The 27,186-nt window shown below is 29.7% G+C and overlaps 3 protein-coding genes and 1 pseudogene across 3 annotated transcripts; 1 reads left to right on the plus strand and 3 right to left on the minus strand.

The window, feature by feature from the left end:
- The first annotated feature begins 386 nt into the window (after positions 1 to 386).
- Positions 387 to 3,901, plus strand: LOC111298572 (vesicle-associated membrane protein 724-like). Its single transcript, XM_022893298.2, has 5 exons — positions 387 to 708; positions 2,261 to 2,402; positions 2,510 to 2,630; positions 3,320 to 3,382; positions 3,470 to 3,901. Exons 1-5 carry the CDS (start codon positions 519 to 521, stop codon positions 3,617 to 3,619), a joined length of 666 nt encoding a protein of 221 aa, XP_022749033.2. The 5' UTR covers positions 387 to 518; the 3' UTR covers positions 3,620 to 3,901.
- A 5,697-nt stretch (positions 3,902 to 9,598) lies between these two features.
- On the minus strand, positions 9,599 to 10,250 carry LOC111298571 (flowering-promoting factor 1-like protein 3). The gene has a single exon (XM_022893297.2). It carries the CDS (start codon positions 10,168 to 10,170, stop codon positions 9,832 to 9,834), a length of 339 nt encoding a protein of 112 aa, XP_022749032.1. The 5' UTR covers positions 10,171 to 10,250; the 3' UTR covers positions 9,599 to 9,831.
- A 6,531-nt stretch (positions 10,251 to 16,781) lies between these two features.
- On the minus strand, positions 16,782 to 19,442 carry LOC111292817 (uncharacterized). The gene is made up of 2 exons (XM_022885410.2): positions 18,706 to 19,442; positions 16,782 to 17,778 (listed from the first exon to the last, which is right to left on the minus strand). Exon 1 carries the CDS (start codon positions 19,362 to 19,364, stop codon positions 18,783 to 18,785), a length of 582 nt encoding a protein of 193 aa, XP_022741145.1. The 5' UTR covers positions 19,365 to 19,442; the 3' UTR covers positions 16,782 to 17,778; positions 18,706 to 18,782.
- A 1,016-nt stretch (positions 19,443 to 20,458) lies between these two features.
- On the minus strand, positions 20,459 to 22,524 carry LOC111298570 (protein SRC2-like; annotated as a pseudogene).
- Positions 22,525 to 27,186: the final 4,662 nt, after the last annotated feature.

Here is a 27,186-nt window from a genome sequence, read left to right on the forward strand (position 1 = left end):
AAAATCTAGAAAGGTTGACCACTCATTAACAATATTTTTATTGTTGGCTATTATCATATTGTTTTCATGCTTTTGTTTGTTTAATTATTTAATATTTCATTCTTTTGTATCCACAAATTAATTTGTAGGTCCAAAAACATTCAACTTAGAACCACTTTATTAATTTCCAAAAATTAAAAAAAAAAAAATCGCCTGCCAAGGCAGATCGCTGTTTTAAGTCTCCAATTGTCTCTATCCTTGTCATACTCTGATAATCATTCTTTGCCTTTCATCTGTCAAATCGAACAGACAGTAAATCCCATTGTTAAGAATTCAATAATTTCCATTTTACCAAGTCCCATTTCCGTTAATGCAAGACCAAATCCAAGGCAAATTTGTTGAAGAAGCCAAACACGGCTTTACAAATAAAAAAAGATTTAACGTTTGAACTGCAACAAGCAATCAAGCTCCTTGTCTTTTCTCTGTTTTGTCTCTCCGATCAACTCGTGAGCTAACTCAGTTTAGCTTAAAAGAGAAAAATGAGTCTGGAACCGTTTATTTACAGCTTCGTGGCTCGAGGAACAATGATCTTGGCCGAGTACACTGAGTTCACTGGGAATTTCCCTGCCATCGCAGCTCAGTGTTTGCAAAAACTCCCTTCTTCTAACAACAAGTTTACTTACAACTGTGATCACCATACCTTTAATTTTCTTGTTGAGGATGGTTACGGTAATTTCCAGAACTCTGATCTCTTTGTTTTTCTCTCTCTCTTTTTTTTTTCTCGAGAAACAAACAGGGTAGTGGGATTTTAAAAGTTGAATTGGAGCTTAAGGCTGTTGGATCTAGCTGAAAAGTGTGAAATGGGATGTGGGATTTGGTGGGTTTTTGTTAAAACATTGGAAAGTTGGCTTCTTTTTTATTGGATGGATAGTTTCTCTTTTTTTTTTTTTTTTTTGGTTTAGTTGCTGAGAATACTGAGGAAAATGATGCGGGAGTCTAATTTTGATTTATAAATGTTGGTTAAAGTAAGTTGAATACTAGTAATATCAAAATTGGATGGGAATGGATCTTTTTCTTTTTCTCAAAGTCTCTGTTTTTTATTTCTTTTAGACCTTAAGAAGTTGTGGATTTTGGATAATAGTTTGATCTTTATTAATTAGATATGTGAGATTTGCTCCTTGGTAATGCCTAAACTTGAATTTGATGGTGGTAGTTTTTAAGGAAGTTCAAGATTGGAAATGAATTTGCTTGACTTGAGTTGTCTGATTGAGGCGAGATATGTTTGTGCGTATTAAGTTCTCTATGCATGTTTGTTTTGTGCAAATAGTTGACTCAACAGTTGACTGGCTTGGCTTGGCACCTGAATTGGAAAGCTATCTCTTGGTCTGGCATGGTTGGTCTTAAATGTATTTTTCCAGTTTGCATTTTAATGAATTTGAATAGTCTGGATGGCATTGTGGTGAGGGCATTTGGCCCCTAGGAAGCTTGTCAAATGGAAGAAAATGGTGAACGCCGATGCCTTGATCAGTACCGAAGATTCACTTGCAATTATGCTGACTAATCTACAAGTCTGCATTATCTAAGTTCTGGTTGGACATATTATTTTACGTTTGTTATAGGTCTAAACAATATCAGTGCTAGCTTTGATTGATTGGGAGCACAGCAAAGATGTGGTTGAAAAAAAAAACTAGTAACTAGATAGGAGGGTTACTATATACATGCCAAAAGTTTCGGGAGACAGTGCATTAAGATTTCAATTTGCATGTGAAATGAAAGAATTTAGACTTTTCTTGTACGGTTTTGATGTGGGGAGGGGAGGGGAGGGGGTTGGGGATGAGAGCTTCTGGTATCCATACAGCTCCACCTCTGTTTCTGACTGATGTTAAGCTTGCCTCTGTTAACAGAGCCTGTTAATCTCTACCCTTAAACATTTATTCCACAATATCTTTTGAGGCTGAGGCTACAAAAATAGTACCAAGCTAAGCATTGACTATAACTATCTAGATCTTTCTAGTTCTTTAAGTGCTTTTAGGATGACACAAACTGACATGCTAAACAAGTTTTTTTTTCTGCTTTTAATGAAAGCATAACAATTGTGCTACTAAAGTTACAATTATTGTATGCCAACTGTTACTTCCAGTGCTTAACTAAGTAATTTAACCATTTTATTTATCTTTTACTAGTGCCTACGGTGATGCACTGTCAATTATCTACACTGGGACCGGTATTTTATTGCTTCTGCAATCAATACTCTTGACAACATGCCTTTTGCTCTATGCAGCTTATTGTGTTGTGGCCAAAGATTCTGTGGGAAAGCAAATCTCTATTGCATTTTTGGAACGGATGAAAGCAGACTTCAAGAAAAGATATGGGGGTGGAAAAGCAGATACAGCTATTGCGAAAAGTCTCAATAAGGAGTTTGGGTATGTTCATCCATGCTATTGACAGATGGGTGATATTGTTGTTCCTTTTTCCTTTTTCTCAGTTTACGTAAATATTTTCTGTTAAAACAAAACAATGTGATTTACAGGCTAATTATGAAAGAGCACATGAAATATATTATTGAACATGCTGAAGAAATTGAAAAGCTATTAAAGGTAAAGGCTCAAGTTTCAGAAGTTAAAAGTATAATGTTGGAGAATATCGACAAGGTAATTGGGCATTGGTATTCTTTTCCTTCTGTGGTTTTCTAGAATTGCTTGTAATGGTGCTATGGTTAGTTATTGAGAATCCATGCTGTTGGTTCCCCCTCTTCCCTACCTTTCCCACTCTTTTCTGTGTTTTGCATGCTCATGCACTTGCACAACATAATTGGAATAACTAAAGTTCTGAATAGAATGGAGGTGCTCATGTCAAAAAGGTGCTTTCCTTTTATGCACAATGGGATACTGTTTTAGACATAGATATTCAAGGTTACCATAGGTTGATAATGGTTGTGAATATGTTGGGAGGCCATGTATCACATAGCCTAGTTACAGAAGTATGAAGTGATTAGGTTTAAAGTAATAATGAGGATTATTTGGTATAGGAGATAGGCTGCGAACAAAAGGGTGCCAGACAACTCTTGAACTTTGGTTTAATTTAGCTAGTGCCATTAATACGTCCGAAGGCTTGGTGAAAGTTACCTGCAATACGATGAGTAATAGTTGAAATCTGTAGCAGCCATAAATAACCCTATAATGCTGTATCTGTTAGTGGGATATTTGATTCAATTTGGGTTTGGTTTGTTTTCTGCCATCTGCAATAGCCATTTTTATTTTATCAAAGCTTATTTGCATGAAATGTATTTTTCAAAGGTCACTTGAATCAAGTTTATATGACCTTCTATTCTGCATCTCAGGCAATTGATAGAGGAGAAAACCTAATGACTCTTGCTGACAAGACTGAGAATCTGCGTGATCAGGTAAATTCCATATTCCAGGTTAAGCTCAATGGTAATCCACATTTATTTCTATCGATACAAAGCAGTTTTTCTTGTTGCCTTTTTCAGGCCCAAGTATACAGGAAACAAGGAGCACAAATCCGTCGTAAGATGTGGTATCAAAACATGAAGATAAAGTTAGTAGTTCTTGGAATCTTGCTACTTCTAGTCCTTGTAATCTGGCTTTCTGTTTGTCATGGATTTGATTGCACCAACTAGTAGTGGTGTCTGAGTCTCATGGAGAATTTAGCTTGTTGTGATACACAAATGGAGCTGTTTCCATACAGCTTTATGTTCAACAGGATGGTTTGGTCAATTAAAGTCTAAGGTTTTCTTACCATCTTCATTGAAACACCAAAACAGGAAGAGAGAGAGAGAAATGTGTACCATGTGTTATACTTGGTGGTCTTGTCTGAAGAAAAACACAATGATTTTTTGTTTATTTCTTCTTACTTTCATTCTATAGCAATAAAACTGTATGAAGAAAATATTTTGACACAATGATGAATGGCTAACTGATATCTCTTGCAAGAACAATTCTGGCCCCAAAAGAGAACTATCAGATCATCCTACCGTAAGAGAAAAGGAAGTGAGAATTGCTCAAGTTGCGGCAATTGGGTGGGTCGAAAAAATCCGGATCAATTTAGATTCGGGTTGGATTATTTTAGAGAGTTTTAAAATTAAATTAATTTAAATTCATGTCATTTTGAATTAGTTTTCGGATCAATTCGAGTTTGATTTGGACGAATTTATTGATTTTTAGTCAAATATGATTGGATTTTATTTTAAATTTTTTGAGTATAAATTAATTTTGGCTGTCTTACAAAATAACCCTGAGCCCAACATGAATATAGCTTTGTACTATGGGCTTTCCAATTGGTTAAGGCCAGATTTTCAGAGCCTTACTTTGTTTGAAGGCCCAATAGGCCAATGGTTACTCAAACTATGTAAATTTCTTCTAATTGTGGATCATTTACAACAAATACAACAGACAAGATTTCATTTTCTTATAAAACTTTTGAACTATGTCTAGGGATGGCAAACAATATAAATTTATCGGTTTCGAATCAATTTGATTTTATAAATTTTTTTTAAAGTCAGATTTTTGGTTGGATTAGAATTTTTATAAAAAATTTTAAGTTTTAGTAAAATCGAGTGTTTATAAAAAAAGTTGTAATCAAATTAGATCGAATTTTATAAATAAAGTTGGGATCGAGTTAGATTTTAGGTAAAACTGTCCATTCTTGATATATATAAAAATATTTTTATTATTATTTATTTAATTATATATATTATATTAATAAAATTATTATTAAATATTTTAATTTAAAATATTAATTTAATAAAAATAATATATTTATAAATAATTAAAATATAATTTATATTAAAAAATATTTTATAAATATTATATTATATTAAAATTATTAAATTAATTTTTAATCTAATCGAATACGATTTTATATATATATATATATATATATGTCAAATTGGATATAAAAAGTAATATTATAATATTGAGTTAAGTCGAAATCAATTACATACTTTATGAAGTCGGATAAGAATTGCAGTGAGAAAAATCTCTTCCCACCCTAACTTCTTGGCATCACTAACTATGACTTGTCAGCTAATACTTCCAGCAACTTTTTCCAGAGTTATCTAACATTTACAGCTTGTAACATAGTAATGTGCATATTAAATTAAAGTGGTAGAAGTAAAATTATGAGATATGATATTATAATTGGAATAATATCAAAGAATACGATACAATTATAATATCATAAGAAATTTTTTTAATTAGTGAAAATCATTCATCTATAGATAAAAATTTGGTGTAATTTTTTTCATAAGTAGAAATATTAATAATATAATTATTTTTTAGATATAAAAAAATAAAAATACAAAATAGTGGTTCGACTATAGTGATTTACATAATGAGAGAATAACTTGAAGGATTATATTATTAATATTTTTATTTAATTGAAAAGTATATAAACTCTTATCTATATAAATATAAATCTCATGAAATATCGTAATCGTATAATAATTTTAGATATTATGCTAATCATAATATTATAACCTATAATATTATGTTTGATTAAAATATTACAAAATATTACTTTTAACTGAGTATATCATGTATGCCTAATTAAATTCTGATTTTAGCATGATCTATGTAAAGTTCAATCTCATAATTATCAATAAATAGTTGGTTCAATCGGTTAAAGTTCGTCTTTTTCAATAAAATATTGAGTTTGAGTCATATCAGTGACCACTTGTTGAGGTCATCTCAAATATACGACCTGCAGTTACTTATCTTAAGTTATCAGGTATAACATATTTTATCTTGACCTGAGAGATTTAATAACTTATTTATCTCCAAATTTTTTTTACAAATAAAAAATCTCATAAATTGAACTAATAATTATTATCAGTGGCTCTAATAATGAAATTTTAGGAAAAATCATGTATGATTCTGTCATGCTATTTGTTTCAGTTTTTGGTAGAGATTTATCAATTTTTATAACACTTTAATGGCCCTGGAAGATGAACAAATTAAATGTGCTAAAAAGGCTAAAGTTGCTTCCCAACTGCTTTTTCAACTTAATAATCTTTCCCCAATTGAATTTATTCACCTCATTAAGAGACGGTTTTGGTTTGAAGCTCGTAAAACTCTTTGATGTTAATCTCGAATATAATCAATGAAGTGTTTTGAGACACATATTTTTAATCTAAAAGTTGAAGCAATTAATTTGTTTCTCAATTTAGAAATCAAAATTTTATAACATCGAATGAAATAAAGTTCTAATGATATATCAATACTCGCAAATTATTTAAATTTAATTAAGATAAAATTTAAATTTGATTCGATAATTATTAAGTCAAATTTAAATTTGAGCAATTTAATTTATCAAATAAGTCAAATTTAAATATCTTAATATCTGATTCAAATAATTTATGAATTTAATCGAATTTTTAAATTTTTAATATATTTATTATTTTAAGTAAAAAATATTATTTTATTTATATATATAAATTTGAATCAAATTTTGAATTTAAACTCATAATTGAACTTGAAATTAAATATAAAAATCACACTCATTTTTTAAAAAATAAATTTAATTAAATAATTTAATTTTTATTTTAAATCAAACTCAAACTTAAAATTTAAATTTAATTAAATTCAAATTAAATTTTAAATAAGATAAATACTCAAACTTTTTCCTGTATCTAATCTGCTCGATTCAATTACATCAATGAAGACTATTTAGAAATGTGAATTATTTAAGCACCCTTTAATGGAAAAACTAATATCTGGGTCATGAAGAGTGGAAGGCAAAGTCAAAGCTAGCCTTCCATTTCCGTGACAAGACGAAGTGCTGTGGCTAATCCAAGCCAAACTCACACGGAATAGTACCTCTCTTGCCCCATCCTTTGTGGAAATATATGGTCAAAAGAACTGCTCTCTCTCTAATGAAATAAGGATATAGATAATATATTAATATTTATAAATTATTTAAATTTAATTAAATTATTATCGAATTAAATTTAAATTTAAACAGTTTAATTTATCAGTGAGTTTAATTAAAATATTTTAATATTTAATTCAAATAACTCATAAAATTAATTAAATTTTTAGTTTTTAATATATTTTATTATTTTAATATTATATATATATTTGAATCTAAATTTAAATTCAAACACATAATCAAATTTAAAATTAAGTATAAAAATTGAATTAATTTTTTATTAAATAATCAAACCAATTTAACCAATTTAATTTTTATTTTAAATTAAATCTAAGCTTAAAAATTAAAGTTTAATCTAATTCGAACTATATTTTAAATAATATATTTTAAATCAAATTTAAATTCGAACTTACCACTATATTTACTCAACTTTGACTGCATCGGACCCTGAACGGAAGACTATTTAAAGGTAGAAATGTGAATTATTTAAGCGCCCTTTACTGAAAAAACAAATATGTGGGTCACGAAGCGCAGGAGGCAAAGTACGACGAGACAAAGTGCTGTGGCTAATCCAAACCAAACTCACAGAAAATAGTATCTCTCCTGCCCCATCCTTTGTGGATACATATGATCAAAAGTAGGTGCTTTCTCTTCTCTCTGTCACAAAAGAAACAACTCAAGTGAAGAAAGTGACTACTCAGTGTAAAGTGAAATAGCAGCCCATTCGAAGAAGGAATGGGCTGCAATTGCCATAACTGAGAAACAACAAAATTAAGACTTTTCTTTTGTGCGATTTTCTCTGCAATTCCACACGTGCTGATTAGAGTCTTATCCACACGAGTTAATGGTGCCTATAAAATTTAAGAATGAGGCGAAGACCATGCTCTCAACAAATTGGAGCACATGTTTTTTGGAACTATCCCTGGTCTTAGCCAAAGGTTTGGGATATTTATGCCATTTCTCTAAAACATTTTCGTTGTTCCATTAGGATATACCAAGATTGAATTCAGGCCACTCTCTAATGTTGATATTACTTCATGCATGCCCCAGCATTATGTTTAAAATTAATTTCTTTAACATATGTCAAGTAATATAATATGATACGATACAATTAACATGATTAAATATGAATAATATGATTAAATATTATTAATTTATTTATTAAAATAAAAAATTATTTAAATTAGTATTTAAATAAAAAATTATTTTAAAATTAAATATTTATAATATATTTAAACATAATAAATACAATTATTAATTTATTTTAAAAATAAATAAAAATAATTTTTATAATTTAAATATTATATATGCTTGTATCTTAAGCGTATCATTATTATTTGACACAAATATAATACGAATAATATTATGTTTTAATCAACACGATTAAGATATGAAATACGATTATATTAAATTTATATATAATTTTTTTGTGTTGTTGTATCGTATTTAAAATTATTAAGTGATAACATGTTGTAGTCGCATTATTGTTTTAAGAATATATGAGGTCAAATAAAAGCCTAACTAGACAAGTTATATCCCCCTAAAGGTTAAAAAACAACAAGAACATGTTCATTTTTCCTTTGTTTGGGAGATTAAGAGAGTTTTGAGGACAGTTTGTCATTTTATACAACTTTGCATGAATTCGAACATTGGCAATTAAAATAGAAAATCTGAGTCTAAATTCATCTGATTTCTTCATGACCAGTACAAACTTCCTTTGTTAAGAATACTTAATCAGTTTAATTAAAGCTTTAATATCCTTAATTATCCTTGATTTTTTAAATATAATTAAAAGTATTTTCAGATTTAACTTGAATCAAAATTTTTAACGATTTTAAGGGTATATTTTCCCATATCATTTAATATATTTAAAATTTTATTTTCGAAATACTTTTCATATGAAAATCGTGATTTCTTGAGATATAAACTCTTTACCTCCAATTCAGGAAAAAATTTTCTATTTTGGGTTAACAAATCTCACATTTTGTCTGCTTCGAAAACAGCACTGGATATCTAATTTTGCCTGCAAATTTCCAGCTTTCAAGTGCAGGCATTCGCTACCAGTTGATTGTCTCTCGCAAGTTGGCAATTTGATCATTTTTTTTTTTTTGTTTTCCTTACTAAATTTCGGACATAAAGAACCAAAAAAAAAAGTGCAAAAAAGACAGTATCCTTCCATACAATTTGGATAGACCTGTCTACTTGGGTTCAATTACGTGGCATTGCCATGCACGTTGTTGGTAAGCAAACTCAAAGTGAAACTTTTTTCTTTCTGTTCAGTCTTACCCCAAAAGCTATGCCCACATTTCCCTTAAATTAAAATGATATTAAGCTCATAAATATTTGAATCTTTATTGTTAAAATTAAAATTAAAAATTCTAATAATATCAGACAAATAGTTGTTGTAGCACTCTTCTTGTCGTGTTTAAAGGAAGATACAACTTTTCTTGTCGTGTCATAACAGCACTTTTTCCATTTCATAATCTTGCATGACAGCCGGTCGTGGTGGTTCCATGTCGACACTTGCATTCAATCAACTAGAATTTGCATCATTTATTATTTCTTAGGCTCAATCCGTAACATATTATTTATTTTGATTTAAAAATTTTATAATTTAATCTCACAAGATATTTTATAAATATAAATTTAAGTTTCAATTTATATATCAAAATAAATTTTCAGAACATTTCAATATAGAATTAGATGTCAAATTTATAATCTGCTCTTGATAGTACACAAAACACTTCAGCACACTAAGAAACACCGATTTTCATTCACAATCACTATAGTAATTTACAGAAAGATGACAAAAGCAAGTAACGGCTACATATATAATTAATCCATTTTAAAAACCAAAACCCAAATACCAAATCGTAAAACAATTTCAGCATCACATACAAAAACAAAGAAAGAAAGAAGAAAAGATGATGAAGACAGATCAAGACAGGTGCTGCTACAGTAGAGCTACATGTCCCTAACTTCAAACACGTTACGGTTTTTGACGACGATGTCGTACATGTGCATGGACTTGAACTTGTTAAAATCCTTGGGGAGAGAGATCAAATGGACGGTGGATCGTTTGTGGAACTGAAGAAGGTCAGGGTCATCGTAGTACCTCTCCCACCCCAGAGACGATAGCTTACGCTCGAGAACCGCGTAGGAAGTGATCACTTCGTTAGAAGGAGTGTGCACAAGCACTTTGCGACGGGTGTTGGAACCCTGCCGGCTTCCATCCAATGACTCAGCCCCAGGGTTCTCAACCCGGCGAACCACACCGTTATTGAAAACCCAAACACCAGACATTTTATCTCAACTAAGCTATCAACAAAACTTAAAGTATTGGATGGATCAAAAGAGAAAAATATAGCTATAACAAGGCTCTTGGCGATGGGTTACATGGGATGATGGGATTGTAAGGTATATATATAGGTCACTTACGGCATAGGTAAGGTATGGGGATGTGGATAAAACTTACATGAAGCTTTTAGATGAAATTTATGAAGTTCTTTCTTAAAATAATTTAATTAAAATATTAATAAAAAATTTAAATCAATAGATCGATAGAGTTTAACGTAAAAATCAATAATATATAAAAAATTATTAAAAATATTATTTATAATTCAAATTTGATTCATATTTATTCAATGATAAAAATTTTATTAATTTTTATTAAAAATGCCTATTTAAAAAATATATATAATTTTTTTTTAAATTTTATATATTTAATTTATGTAATGAGATTTTTTAATATATTAATTTTAATTTTTGATTTTAATTTTTATTTAATCATTTTTAATAAAAAACTTGACGAATTTCGTCTAAAAAACTTTATTCACGGGGATGTTTAGTATAGGCATAGGCAAGGAGGGGCCAAAGAGAGGGTTTTTAACTTTTAAGGATGCATTGTGGTCAGGCTGCTAGGGACAAATTGTACCATCGATGTGGGCATAGCAGGATTGAAAGGAATCCTGTTTCTTTTTTGGTAATTCTTTTATATCAACCCCACCATGGGAATCTTTGTCTTTGTTTTTGTTTTTTAAGGAAAAATATTGGAATGAGAGAATAGTTTTAGAGAAGCCTAATCGAAAATGACTTCGTATTCTTGTATATATATAAAGTTTGTAATACTGTTGGTTTATTGTGGGCGTAACTATCAGAAAATTTGTACACACTTAGGATCATGGAGTTAATGCTGTCGATATTCGATTTAGAATCCAGGGGCTGCAACTGGGCATCATCTAAAAAGAAAGTGTGTCAAATATCCACGGTTTATATATGCTACATGAACAAATGCTGTCTCACCATTCAAAGTAAATGGAATATATTTCAATCTCAATGAATATCCATTTTGGACAATTAATGCACAAAATCTATATACATTATTACTCTTAAAATTTTGTCTAAATTTAATCTCTTTTCAAACAATTTTAAAGACGTACTCTTTAATAAAACTCGTAGATTAAAAGACTCACGATTTTACTTCTATATAGTTCTCTTCATGAAAATCGGGTCCTATAAAAACGGAATTATTTTTCTTACCAGATGCATTAATTTTTGTGGATATATATGAAATTTTCATATACCTTGTGATATATATGTAAACAAGTAATTGATTTTAGGATAATGAATTGTATTTTAACATGCAAATGCTAGACATATGATTATGTATGAATAAATTACATAACTGCAACTTGCATTAATGATGAATAGATATGACTTAATTTTATTGTTATCACTCATTAAGAGGATTGGGAATGAAATTCCAATTCCCCTCTCCCTTTAAACTTATATGTTTAAAAGATTACATAGGTTTGCTTGCATTAATATGGAATCATGACAGAGAGAGAAAGGGAGAGCTGTGAAGCATGCGCAGCAGGAAAACCAAGTCAAATATTGTTATAAGTATGGAATAGAATTTCCATAGGGGAAATGGGAGGACATGAAAGACTTAGTAATTTAGGTCTCTTGAAGTATTTATGGAATTAGTAAGAGCAGAACTTATTGGAAGTTTAATCAGTGAGCTTGTCAAAATTTTCAAAGAGAAAAAGGTTAAAAGGCATTGAAGTTAAGATCTCGAGGTATGCTCTAACATTCGAGCTAGTTAGTTAATATTGTATTTGATATATAAGATTATAATAAGATAGGTTAAAATAATATTATGATTAGCATTAAATTAAATAATGTTATAATATCTTATATTTGATATATGTAAGGATTAGAATAGTATAATTTATTTATTGATCAAAATTATTTTTTTTTTAAGTTTGTACAATTTATATTATTGATGTAATTTTTAACGATATAATAGGATATATAAATTCATTCTTATAAATTAAAAATAACCTTCTTCACTTTGAGAGGATTGAATTATCCTATACTAAGAGGATGATTAATCTTTCTTATAATTTTATCTTTTTTTTTTGAGTAAGTAATCCTATCCATTTATTTAGATATAAATTAAAAATAATATAAGATTATTATTATTTTATCTTATCTATCATCCTATGCACGAAATGTAACCTAAATATCTAAGGAAAAAAAAAAAAAAGAAAGCAAGTAAAAAGAAAAAAATATATAGTAGAAAGTAGAGTAGTTTGCTTGCATGATTTTATTCTTATCATTTTTTTTATCAATTTTTTTTTATATTTTATGAATGATGAGATAATTATTTGTATAAAATGATTGTATTTCTTGAAATTATGTGTAAAATCATAGTGAGTATTAATAAAACAACCACCAAAATATAACATATTCTAATATCCTTTTTCCAAAATTTGTGAATGGTTTGTGTACAAGTATGATTTAAGATTGTAGGTAGTGAAGAGGTGGGACCAAAATGAAAGGATTCTCAATTCTTTTGTTGTTGGGAATGGGAGAATTCTTTTTGCATTGGAACTTGGAACTTCATTGTAGGAATTTCCTTAACTTGCCTAACTGTTTGACTATTGCCTCCAAAATATTTGTTATCAACTATTTTTCTCCAAACACCAATAATAGAGGCATTGCTTCTTAATTAAAAAAAAAAAAAGGCATATATTAGCATTAGTTAAGATAATATATATTTATAAAATGAAATTTGTAATTATTCTATTGCTACTTCTTAAATTTGGTGAGAATAATACATATATGGTACCAAAAAACCTTAATTATGTGAAAGATTATATATAATTTTTGTTAAAATTTTAAATAATATCATTTTTATAATTTTTTAATTATTTTATTTATTATATTTAAAATTTTCATGTCTAAAAAAAAATGTAATTAAGGTGTTTTGTCCTTTTATTTTGTTTCATAAAACTTAGAAGAATGATTTAAAGGTTTGGGTTGGTTTCCTACACGATTGCAGAAATCCAGGAATGTCGAGGAAGAAAGCAAAGCAATAGCAACAACGTGAAACTCTGTAAAAGTAAATGCTAGATTCTGCCACTATGACACCATACCAAACCCAGGCCACGACGCATGCTAGTGTAGGCCTTTAGGGCACAGAACCCTCCTTTATCCAGCACCACGGTCTCACCCATGGCAGCGCCTCCTACCCCTCCTCGTGCCACATGGTCCTCTCCCCTCAATAGTCTACAATTCCTTCAAGAATTTAATTTAGTGTGTTTACTTTTTTCGGCCATTAAATTATAATAAAATATTTAATATAATACTTAAATTTAAAAAAAAATTAATATAATACTTAAATTATTAAATTATTAATTATTATGTACTTAAAAAATTATTTATTCACCATAGATCAGTATTTGAAGTTAGTCGCGTTAAGAGTGAATATCATATTATTTAATATATTTATAATTTCAATATCATATTAAATATTTTATTATAATTTAAAAATTATTCATGATATTAACTTATTGCAAATTTTTTTAATAAGCCTAGCTAAATCATTTCCAAAAAATTAAATTCAAACAAAATTAAAGATTTTTCGGTTATATTATTAAAATTGATGTTGATATCCAAATTTATTTCAAAATGTTTCGAGATAATATATATCAATATCAATTGATCACTGAAAGAGTATTTTAAAATTGATGTTGATATCCAAACTCGATCCAGCTGATTTAGAGATAAATATATCGATACCAATTACTTACGAAAAGAATATTAAAATTGATGTTGATATGCAAACACAATCTAAAGCGTTTAAAGATAAATATATCGATACCAATTGTTCACAAAAAGAATACTAAAATTGATGTTGATATCCAAACTCGATCTAAAATTTTTAAAAATAAATATATCGGTATCACTTGCTCGAAGAAAGAATAATCGTAAAAAAAAAAAAAAGTTAATATTAACATATGCTTCTAGAGGGAAAAATAATGAGGCAGGCGTAAAGGAAAATGTTCCACCCAACATTTTTTTTTCCATTGCAGACATGGATGATTCTCTCTCAATCCACCAATCAGCTTTCCGTATGTAGAATTTTTCGTGCTTTTTTGTCTATATAAAGCTATTCAAGGAACAATTTTAGAGACCCCAAAATTCGACCAACTTTCCCAAACATGCCTTGCTTTAAATCCTAAATTCAAGCTTGATAAGAATCCCACAAAGCAAAATGAAAAGCTTAAGAATCGTTTGGTATTGTTGTAAGTTTTAAGTTTTATTTTTTTAAAAATGTTGTTTTGTTTTATTTTCAATTTATTTAAGTTGAAAACAGGTTTGATTTTTTTTTTGTTGTAGAAGCACTAAGACAAGGGACCACAATAAAAACTGGTTGAGCACATGGTTTACTAATTGATTGGGATTGGAATCGAAGTTCCCATGTAGTAACAGTGATCGAAATATTTTCAAAATATTAAAAATATATATATTTTTTTCACTTCTAATAATTTCCAAAATTTTGTTTTTAATTTTTAATTTTTAATTTTTAGAACAAAAACAACCCACCGAACGTAATTTTATTTCCAATTTCATAAAAACAAAAAAAATCTCCAAACAACCCCTTAGGTCTCTCAAATCTAAATCATCAAGTCACTACAACCCCATGTGATTGTCCCATGTATAGACAAGCCAAAATTTCAAGTTCTCTTGCATATATTTCACCAAACAAGATACCTTCATCACTTTCCATTTTTCTCTTCTTTTTTTTAATAAAAGCATGCATCCATCTTAATCACTACTTTTGACTTGTTGGGTTTCTTTATAAATAAATAAATATATATAGTAAGATCACCAACGTGACATCAATTTATATGTCTGTTTTATTTAATTATTAAAATTAATATTAACAATATTTAAGTAAATGCAAAAGTTACTAGCTAATCTAGCACGCTAGTGACGAATAATATTGTCGAATACCCTCGAAGATGGATCTATGCCGACAAGATTAAAAAAATGTGCTATTATAATGAGAATAGTTGAGATATGATTAATTCGAAATTTAATTTTATTGATTTATTTAATTATTTTTTAAAAATAATATTCATGTTTAATATTAAATATCAATAGTTATAAATTTTTTTAATTTTTAGACTTTTTTAAATTATTAATTATTTTTATATTCTCTTCAGTATGTATATATATATATATATATATATATAATATACACACAAACAAATACGAACTTTTCTTAGTGACGACAAGACATTAATCCTTAAAGAAAAGAACAATTGGGTTATGGCTCTTAACTATTTCTCTTAAAACATGATGCTTTAATCTCTTTAACTAATGATGAGCAACTGGCAAATTCCACCATGCAATATGGCCAACTCCATGCTTAGTGATAATTGTTTATAAAACAAAAGCGAAAATTCTCCCTTAAAAGGAGATTAGATTTTCAAAAACATGTAATTATTCACGATAATCACACGTGTACATAAACACACACACATATATATTTAGAGTGTCTTCAAATTTAATTATATATTTATGGATCATTTCGTGTAGATGAACTTATTCTCCACTAACTTATAACTTTAAATAATTAAGATATTAAGGTCATATTTAATGTATAAAATGATATATATGAAATGATGATAATCATTTTGTATTATGTTTGATTTGTATCTAATTGAAAAGAGATAAGATTACAAGAAGGATTATCATCTTATTAGTATAAGATGATTCAATTTTTCTGAAATAGAGATGATTGTTTTTAATCTATAAGATTAAACTTATGTCTTATTATATATTTAAAGATTGCATCAATAATTTAAATTATATAAATTTAAAGAAAAAATAATTTTGACTAATAAATAAATTATTCTATCTTAATTTTTGCACACATCAAACATGAGATAGGATGACATTATTTAATTTAATCATATTCATAATATCATCTTATCCTATCTTATTACAATATTGTATATCAAACACATACCAAACTCATTATATGTATTAAAGTTTTGGAGTATATTTCAATGGCAATTGTTATTATAAAGAGGAATTTTTGCTAAAGGGGGAATAAATTAAAAAGCTAATTATCAATAATGCTTTGCTTCTCTATAATCCATTGTTAAGATATATATTATGCTCAACTTTGGTTAAAATAAGATGGAATTAGGCCATTTACATTGATTTTGAGAATAAAGTTATACTACAAAGACATTTGGAATGTAGGATCGATTCCTTTACATGTGAGAACAAAATTAAGAAAATTAGAAATTTTGATCATATTGTCGATTTTCTCTTGAATTAGTTGGTATAATATCAGAGGTAACACTTAGAGGTTATAGATTCGAAAGAATTTAGATGCGTAATGCTTTCTTTAACCAAGTATGTGATAAGATAGGGAGTGTTTAAAAGTGAATTAAAAACTTTAAAAAAAATTGATTACATTAATTGGATCATATTAATGACAAGACAAGATGATCGGTGAATTTGTAAAAGTTACATTCGAAGAAATGTAACAATCAAATCAAATCAAAATAATTAAAAGGCAAAGATCAAAATTCATATGAGAACTTACATTAATGTGCATGCAACATAGCATATATATATATTTATTACATGTTTAAAGCTTGGAATATTATCAAGGATTTTACAGCTTGTAGTCATTATCAAAGTACGTCTTGTTTATTGGTGTCAAACTAAATGAACCTCATTGGATTTGTTAAAAACACAAATGTTTCTAGTGCAAACACACTTCAATTCTTCACGTTGTACAAATACTTTGACACATTTTGAGGTTAGCCAATGAGTTGCTTGCTCTCTTCAATGAGTTAGAACAAGTTGATATTCATCAACTTGGATTCATCTAAAGTTATTTAGAGAATCAACACTCTTTTGATTTAATATCTCCTTTTCTTTCTTTTGATAGCAGGCTGCAGCTTTTGATCTTTTCCTGTTTTATCAGTTCCCATCTGAAAATGGCAAAAAAAGCTTTACCAGAAGAGCTAACCATCAATGCGCATCCTGGATAGTGGGATCATAGTACCCTCCCATGGTAATGAGGGTTTGGTTCCCCGAATGTGCAATTGTTTTAAGTCCAGAGTCTAGTCACAACCCAATACTTAGACTACAAAATATGAATCCCAACCACTTGATACCTGAATGTAGCCATATCCCTACCCCAGGTTACACAGTCCACCATACGGATTACAGGGTTGTGACACTAGAGAAAAAACTATAAAGAACTGCAGGTTGTTTACGCTAACCAGCCAGCTATATTGTTTAAATGCTCCTAGTGAATGTAAAATCGATAACACTGCAAAGTCGTTTATGCATGCATGAGTGCACATAGACATAGTAAACCTCCTAATGCTAGCAGCCTTGTTACAATTTTCCATTTTGTTAGCAGAAACATACCTTTACAAGTGTAAACAAAGCTCTCCCTGAAGACGCATGTACAAGAAATCTTTCTCAGCCTGATTTGGATCACATTGGAGGCTATCAAGCACACCATACCTAAATGAATCAGATGACGCTTCCACTTAAGGATCTGCAGTATCCTTTGTGAAACTGAAACTGTGAGCATTTGCATACTTGTTAGTATCAACACTTAAAGGGGTTTTCATCTCTTGACCAACACTACTATCCTTGGGACCATCTCAAAGAGGTCAATTGGCATCCAATCAATTTGAATACTTCTAAGTATTCGACACAGATTTGCGTACTGGGGATATGAATGAGAGAAATCAAATCTTATAGAGAACATGTTAACGATAGTATACAAGAACACGCAGAATGTAAAAAGCAAGCAAACCAAAAACTCTACAAAGATTTGAACTGAAAATACATTAACAGGGACAGCTCCTACATGTGGTTGCAGATACACAACTCAGAGCTTATATAGACTAAATCGAAAAAGAAAAATAAAAAGAAATACTAACCTAGGCATTGCACAAGAAAAATGCACTCAGAGGCTTCAAGTGAGGTTTCTGATACCAAAACGATGAATTTGACTCAATTGTCAAAAGATTCAAATTGAAACTTAGGATATCTCAGAAAAATGTATAACCAAAATAACTTAACTAATGCTTTTCATATGTTTAAGGCAAGAAGAAAACTATCATACCAAGCTGCATTTTAAACTCTCCTAGCTTTTTAAGATTTTGAAATCCAAGTCACATATATAAGCACTACAAGCAACAATTTTGGGTTTTAATTAACCAACAACATGAGATCCATGTTTAAATCTTTCAAATTTTCACAGAACATATATCAACAGAGACATTGAAATAGAAATGACAAAACTATTCCCTTCTATCACTCATAAATTCAGACTAATACAAAAGCATATGCCATTGCAATGGTAAGCATCAATCAAATATTTGAACTAAAAAATAATAGCAACAAAAGAAGCAGCAAATACTTACTATAATAACAGATAAAAAGAAAAAAGAAAAAATGTAAGTTCAGCAAAATTAAATAAGGCAATAACAGCTTACTAACCCCAGAACCCCCAAAGTTACAACAAAATTCAACTTCAAAATCCAACATTGACAAGTAGCCATATAAATATACCCAAATTACTCTTCAATTATCTGCTCACTCTGATTCTCCATTCTCAAATACTCCCCAATATCAGCCTGATGAAGCACTACAATGGCATTAGGATCCAATTTCCTACAATCTTGGGTACTCTTCGCAGCAATACCAAACCCCAAAGGCAAATCCGACATGGAAAAAATCACAACCCCATCACCAGGTGCAATACTCTCCGTTATCCTCCCTAACCCACCTTTCAAAACATGATTTGCATACAAAAACGACATTTCCGAGGTGGGTTTTAGCCAAACCTTGTGCTTTGCATTTGCAGCCAACAGGTTTAAACATTCAATGGTTAAATGGAAGTTGCCTCCATGGGTAAATCTGCCTATGCAGGTTCCTATAGAAGCCAGCTTGGGTCTGGCCACGTTGGTGGCTCGTTTTACGAGGGAGTCGCTGACGTAGTAGACTTTGTTTTTGTGGAGCCTGAAGCAGTAGCGCCCTGGATTTTTGTCAGGGCCTTCGTGAGATGGGTTTTCGACTATGTTCTTCAAGTTGTTGCCTGTAAACTTGAAGAGCTTTTCGAATACGGCGGTGGTTTCTTTCTCGTCTAAGGGTCTCATCTTTGCTTAAGATTTGCAGAGGCTTTGGGATATGTTGCTGCTTGTTTACTAGGGTTTTAGATGATGGATTTGTTTTCAATTCTTTTCTTGGCCAGGTTTCATGGCTGAGACTAAATTGATTGGGCTCTATAATAGTGGACATCAAAGAAATATCCATCGATGGCTTAATGGGCCTAATTTTTCACTATCTTTAAACTTACTATTTTGTTATTTGTAACTTACACATGGTTTAAAAACTAAATTTTTATTTTTATTGATAAATTTGGGTTGAAATTTGACATCAGCTCACATCAATCCATTACAAAAAAGAAGAAGAAGAAATGGATGCATGAACTATTGAAGGGTTAAAACTTATAATTGACTAAACTTGCTTAAAGTATTTGCAATATCGTAATTAAGTATTTGAGATTTGTTGATGAAATCTTAATTTAATGGTAAAAAAGAAATCTTATAATTCTAAGGTTTTAAATTAATGAAAAAAGAAAGACCGATATTGATGTTAGGTGGATTGAGTTATTATATTACAATGTTATCAAAAAATGTTTTTGGAGGCCATGGCTCATGCCTGTCCTCCTTTGAATACGCCTTTGGGTTCAAATATCATTATGAATTTGACCGTTTAATTATATTATAACTTGTTAATTAATTTTTTAGTGATTGTAATTTGATTAAAATATAAATTATATGGATGTAAATGCATGAGATTTATCTAGAAAATTGAGCTTGCCTTTGATTATTGGATACCTGGTTATTACTTTGGGATTCCTGATCAAGTCCAATATATTGCCTTCTTTCTTATTCCATGGGAGTGCCCCATATGACTGATAACAAAAAGGGTATCTACCTTCCAAAATCAAGTTCAATGAAAAGCATAACAAGCTTAAAGAAACTTAAATATACGCGTAATAGTTCACAAGAAAATAAGAAATGATATTTCATATTTTGTTTGTTTGTTTTTTCTCTTTCAATAATCACTAAACAAACTATGTCAACAATGCCTGATCTATTTCAATGATTTTCAATGATCCAGATTCAAGCCTGACAATTTCAAGTAAGTAAAAAACAACCATAAAACATTAAAAAAAAAGTGATGATATCCAAAAGGAAACAGTAGCAATTAGCAAGTATTAATCTAATAAGATCAATAAAAGTTCAAAAGCCACCAACGTTGTAGTTATACAAAACAAAAAGCCAAATTGAAAACCATAAAAAAGAAATATCAGAAATCAAAAGCGCCAGCATCATATCCAGTACCATAAGCTGAAGCATCCGAGACCATATCTCAAATCAACATCGCACCAATCGCCCCTCCAAGCAACCCTACTCCCAATCCCAATCCAAACTTGCTATTCTTCTTTGGTGGCTGTTGCATTGCTGGGTACCCATATCCCCCTGGTGGAGGGTAAACATAACCTGGAGGTGGAGGTGGAGGTGGGTAGCCATAGCCTGGTGGAGGTGGTGCCTTTTGTGGGTATCCACCATAAGCGTATCCGCCATACGCCGCTGCTACAGGAGGCGGTGGATATCCATAACCAGCTGTCTGTGGTGGAAGATAAGGTACAGGCACACCATATGGGGCTGAACTGGACCCGGCCGCCATGTGTGTCGGATATGCAGCAACGGGCTGATCACCCTTGCTTTTTTCTGACTTGACAGGCTTAGAAACTTTGTCTCCAATCTTGTAAGAAAAATTCAGGGTACCTTCAGGTCTTCCTGACGGATTCGTTACCTGGTATCTAACGAACTTGATGGAACTACCTTCACCTGGTGAATCCAGGAGCTCCTTAACTGGAATGTTGACTTGACCAAGTTCTTTGTCTCCAAGGGTACGCTCGCACTTGATCCGGAACTTGAGGTTCGGCTCGTTGTTCTTGGCCAAGGACTCGTCCATGGTGAACTTGACAGGGAAATTCCAGGTTGGGTTTTTCCCACAATCTTTGTCTACAGGGGTTTTCATCTTCTGCCTGTGCTTCCATGAATCACCCTTGAGGGACACGACGGCATACACGTCCATTTTATCGATGAGATTGACATTTTTTAGGTCTGTTGCAGAGATGACGTTGATCTCTAAGGTTTTATGCGCCATAGCTACAAGGAAAAAGAAAGAACTTGGGTGGAGGCTGGGCAAACTAATTGAAGATCTTTCCCTTTTTCACTTTTGAAATTGCCTGGAAAAAACTTCATGTCGACGCTATATGGGCGCCGGGAAAAAGAGATCTAACCATGGCTGACGAATGGATAATGACAGTCGTAAGCCATGGTTGACAAAAGAATCTTCTGTGCAATAGTCTGCTTTCTTGTTTTTCCAAACTTTGAAACGATAACATTGAGGAATCAGCTTCAGGCTTTTGATTCTAGACTGGATCCGGCCAGGTTTCATCTTTGACTAGATCAGAATTGGAATTTGGGTGTTGATTCATTAAAAGATATTTCTTCTGCAATTATAAGTATGCGAGATGAAATTTCATTTCCTGGGGAAGTCACTACTTAGAAGTCAGAATAACTATAAATTTGTCAAATGAGTGAATGCATAAAATAAGCCTGTACTGCAGCCTGCAATATCTTATTATTTTAGATTATCTGCATTGGTTTTTGAAACTTTCCAAGCCAGAAACAGAGTGATAAATTCATTCAAGAAAGAAGGGTTCTTCAAGGAGAACGCAAGCAAGGTAACTGCAGAAACATTTCATAGTAAAGTCTTCACAATATTTATATGGACATGCTAACTGAACCCAAGTGCTGATGCACTCATCCAAGATGGACAGGCAAATAACCCAACTAGCACTTCGAGTCAGATACAGTTTCACAGCATCTAGTTATTAAGATTTAGCATCTGACTGGATTTGTCAACTATGAAGGTATTGGGTCTACTGTAGACGTAGTTGTTACTTGCCTCAGCTTCATATCGTGCATTACAGGCTGCAACAAAATGGTCAAAGTCCAAAGTTCTTGAGCGCATCTGTAATCTGGTTTAGGATAGGATGGAGAGCAGGTGGAGATTAAGCAATGAACACCTTCCAGTACCCAGGAATTTCAACTGCCGAACAACACGACATTGAAAAACCAATTAATTTGTCGATTCAAATTAACGTTTTTGATGTAAAATCAGAGACCTGTTGCTTTCATATCGGTTTGTGATTGTATGGCTGATAATTTGTATATTTATATATAGTAAAATATTAATAATTTATGTATTTATATAATATTTTATACGAAAATTATACATCATAATTTATGTTAATATAAAAAATATCAAATATTTTTTTATTTTTATTAAATTTATATATAATTTTTAAAAAAATTTTAAATTGTATATATTATCTTCATATTTTTTATATCAATTTTATTTTATGTCATTGTATCATATTTTAAATTAATAAATTTAAATTTAAAATATTTGAAAATTTTAAGTCTGAACTTTGCGGATAGAAAAGGTTTTTTCTCATGAATAACGTGAAAAGTTTTAATTATGCTTTTGCCTGCAGCATGAATACGAGTCCCAATATAAAATCATATCCCAAGTATAGTACTTGTAGATGAGGGGAAAAAGTAAAAGAAAATTGTAGTTGAGTGAAGAAACAATATCTAATTAAGGTCTCAATAGCTTTCCATAATAGAAGAATAAGACAGAAATTTGAAAGTAACTATGCTTCTAACTTGGTTTTAAGTTAAATAAAACAGGAAAACAGTAAGTTGGATATATTAAATTGGCATATTTAAAGGAATGAAAGCTAAATAAATGGTGGTTTGATGTCTGGTATGTTGTTTCAACTCTCACCCTAGTAAAAGGCTGATCCTCATTGGTTCACAGTATAAAAAATCCACCATCACTGGTGGACTGTGCACATGCATTGAATCTGGCTCTTGACACCATCAATTGCAGTTGAAAAGCAACATCTTGTTTAAATTACAATATTTTTTTAAAAAATAAGTATCATTTGAACGAGTAATGAAATTAATTTCAATTAGAATGGTTGGATTAAAATTAATATTAAATATATGTATTTAAATGTAAACATAATTGTAATAATAAGATTAGATATAGCAGTCATTGTCCTATAAAAATAATTAATTGTTATAATTGAAATTTTTTTTATTTTTTAATTTAATACTAAAGCAATGAACTGCCCTAAATAAAAATCAAGTTGGGGCCAATGGATAGAATCAAAGGGCCCTAAGTTTGAATAATTCTTCTATTTGACAGTAGGTGTTGGGTGGTTAATTATTAGACCCATGGACCAATCCAGAGGAGTTTACAAATTAGTATTTGAGGGAAGCAAAAATAGAAAAACACTTACATAAAATTTTTTAGATTAAGTTTCTAAATTTTAAAAAAGATGATTTAATAAAAATTTAATAAAAAAATTTAAATCTGATGAAATTTAATATGAAAATCAATAATATGTAAAAAAAATTATTAAACATACTAAAATTTTTATGTAAATTTTTTCCCGTAGAAGTATGGTCTGTTAGAATCTAAAACGTGAAATATCCACTTAGCAGGTGGGGGCCAAGGCTTAAATCGTTATCAGATTGTATTAAAAAAACAAGGGGAAATGGAATCTTTGCACAAGTAGCTGTGCTTTATTACGAAAAGAGGAGAAGATCAGGACATCATATATGGGATATTCCTAAGATTTTCAAAGCTCTATGTCAAATTTCAACCACCATTTCTAAAAGCTTATTTCCAGGTTTGTTTTTGGTAGTTGCTGCTTCCACTGAAATTTTCTATTTCTTCAGTCTTAGGTTATCCACTTGACTAGAAAAGACTTCAAGATGCAAACAATGAAGACCCACCAACAGAGATACATATTTTTAATGAACCAGTTTTTTGGGACTGCTAGCCAAGGTACCATATATGTAAAGCCATGATCATACGGTGAGAGGTTTACCTAGAATTTAAACGTTTGATGTAATATTGATTCGGTTCTAAATTTGATAACATTAAATTTTAATGCCAAAACTTGTAATGTTGCAATTCCATATTGAAATATTGTGAAATCTGTTATGGTATATATAAAGATTTGAACGAAATGTTTTTATAAAATAAAATTATAAAATATTTATGTCAAAATAAATAATATCATGGAAGTTGAATGCAAATTTTTACGATCTATGAAAATCCAAACTAAGATAGTACTCAAAGAAGAAAGCGGATGTATGTTTTCCTTTGTTTTATCATGGTATAGAATTAGTTCACTTTGTTTTGCTATTAAGTTATGGCTTTATGTTCTGTTTTCCTTCCGTAACTATCAAACAAAAGAAGTTTAAATATGAGACAAAGCAAGAAAAATTCGATTTTTTTGAATATTATGAAATATTATAAAAATTTAAAATTCGATTCTAATTCAAATCGAACTTTCATTCGATCTAAATCGAATCGAACTGAATTTTATCGAATCGGTTCGATTTGGTTTATCGGTTTAAAATTTTTAAATTTTTGTATATATTTTGATATCAAATTTTAGTAGATTTAAGTAAATTTTGATATAAAATTATTAATTTTATTTTATAAAAATTTAAAATATATATAAAAACTAAAACAAATATACAATTCAATTCGGTTCAGTTTTTTATCTCTCAATCCAAAATCTAATCTAAATTTAATATATACATTTAATATTTAAATTTGATCCGATCTAAATAAAAAAAAATTCGAACTAAATATTATTATTTCGAATCGATTTTCGAATTAAAAAAATTTTTTTTTCCACTCTAAGGTTAGGGACAGCTAAGGATATCTTATTGCATCATTTCTTGACAATCGACTTATCTAAATCTACTTACAAGAATCGGATCTGCTCTCATCAACCAAAACCTAGAAATAATTGATCCATTGTCTATCAGTTTCATCATTTGTAACTGCCCTATCTACTCTTTCTCAATACAATGTGAAAAGCCTTATTATTTGCAAAGCCACCAAACTAGTAGCTCATTCCCCAGTCACGTTTCATGCTCTAGCTACTTAAACAATTGATAATCTTCATAAATTCTCCCAACACCATGTAATAAATAGAATTGTACCGAATGTACCAAGGACCAACTTTTTAAAATCTATTTATTTGGTTGTAGCTAGCCATAATAGCTTGAAACATGGTCTAAAGGCTTTGCCTTCCCTTTGAGATAAGGCCAACAAGTAGTGGGAGATGATACTTTTGCCTGCCGTTTAAGAAAATCCCAAGAACTTAATCTCTATCTTTATTTTTTTTTATATAAAAAAAATGGTAAAAGAAGATATTATAAATGTTGAAATTTAAATCTCAATTTTTAAAAATGATTACACGAAACTAAATTTCGGATTCCTATTTTTCTCCGTTTTGCATCAGTATATCCAATAGAAATAAAGTTTGCTAACAAATTAAAGTACTTATGTGCAATTTTGATTTAAAAAAGAAAATAAGACAAATTCATGAAGTGGTGTTGGACCAATGTGCATCTTTGCAAAACTCGTCATTTTTTAAAAAGGCAATTCCAACCCATGTCTCAACTGATCTCAACAAGATTTGAGTTCATTGACAGTTAGCCAAGTTATGCTTTCATAATCCAATTTCATACCACAAACAACAACAAACCCCTAAGTCATAAATGGGATCACATATTTCATCAATGTTTTTCATTATATATATATATATATATAGTTTCCTCTCTTGTCTTTTTTGTCTCTTCCTCTCCCTTTTGACCAATTTCGCTATGCTATTAATAATTAATAAAATTTTCTTTTCTAATAAAGTGTTTGGTTGAATCGATTCTGAAATTGTAATGTTTCAATATCACATTAGAATATTATAAAGAAGCGTTATTATATATATATATTTAAATTTATACTTGCAAAGTATTCTTTAAAATAAATTTTAAAATTTTTTTGAATCAAAGTGTATTTTCCCTCGTAAATTGAATGTAAATCTCCATATTGGTGTTAGAGTTAGGTTTTAATACTAAGAATTGTGGGTTATGAGCGTTAGAAAAACCTTGAGCAATTAATATGATATCAACCAACATTTATTATTATGATATTGCTAACCATATACTTATACTCTTAGCTCATTGGTTCATCATTAAAGTTTGAATGTGAGAAACCTGGGTCTTACTAAAACTTGATTGGATGTGCTTGATTTGTTTATTTACAATTCCTTATTAGTCCTATCAGCATTAGATGTGTTAATTTTAAATATGACAAGATGATACGATATAAAAATACAACAAAAAAAATTATATATTGAATTTAGTATTGTGTTTTGTATCTTAATTGTGTCCACATAAGATATAGTATTATTCGTACAAGCATATATAATATACAAATTATAAAAATTAATTTAATTTATATTTTAAATAAATTAATAATCATATTTATTGTATCATTTTAATATTTAAGTGGATTATAATTATTTAATTTTTAAACAATTTTTATTGAAATACTAATTTAAATGATGTTTTTTGTTTAAATAAATAGATTAATCGATCTAATCATGTTAATTGTATCATATCGTGTTATTTGAATTGTATTAAATAAATTAATTTTAAATATATTAATCATATTATATCATATGTAATACATATAATAAATGATTATATTTTTATTTAAACTATTCATATTATTTAAATATTCATATAATCTTCATATTAAATTATTTATATCATATCTAAAATCATATTTAACACAAAATACAAATTTACTGCATCTACTCAACATCCGACATTAACGTTGCTTGCCGGTTGGAAATTTACATGGCTATGCCCGGCTGTCAACACTGATGGACTTGGTCAACTTTCACAACAACATTGTACCAAAATCACCATCGAATCACGTGTTTCCAATTGACTG

The sequence above is a fragment of the Durio zibethinus genome, chromosome 16, assembly GCF_047325235.1.
Source record: "Durio zibethinus cultivar Kanyao isolate XHJ-2024 chromosome 16, ASM4732523v1, whole genome shotgun sequence".
In the NCBI taxonomy this organism is placed as follows: Eukaryota; Viridiplantae; Streptophyta; class Magnoliopsida; order Malvales; family Malvaceae; genus Durio; species Durio zibethinus.

Coding starts and splice junctions, on each gene's coding strand:
- LOC111298571 (XM_022893297.2), bottom strand. CDS start 10,170: ATGTCTGGTGTTTGGGTTTTCAATAACGGTGTGGTTCGCCGGGTTGAG.
- LOC111298572 (XM_022893298.2), top strand. CDS start 519: ATGAGTCTGGAACCGTTTATTTACAGCTTCGTGGCTCGAGGAACAATG. Junction 2,631..3,319: donor TGTTGGAGAATATCGACAAG/GTAATTGGGCAT, acceptor TCTGCATCTCAG/GCAATTGATAGAGGAGAAAA. Junction 3,383..3,469: donor CTGAGAATCTGCGTGATCAG/GTAAATTCCATA, acceptor TGCCTTTTTCAG/GCCCAAGTATACAGGAAACA.
- LOC111292817 (XM_022885410.2), bottom strand. CDS start 19,364: ATGAGACCCTTAGACGAGAAAGAAACCACCGCCGTATTCGAAAAGCTC.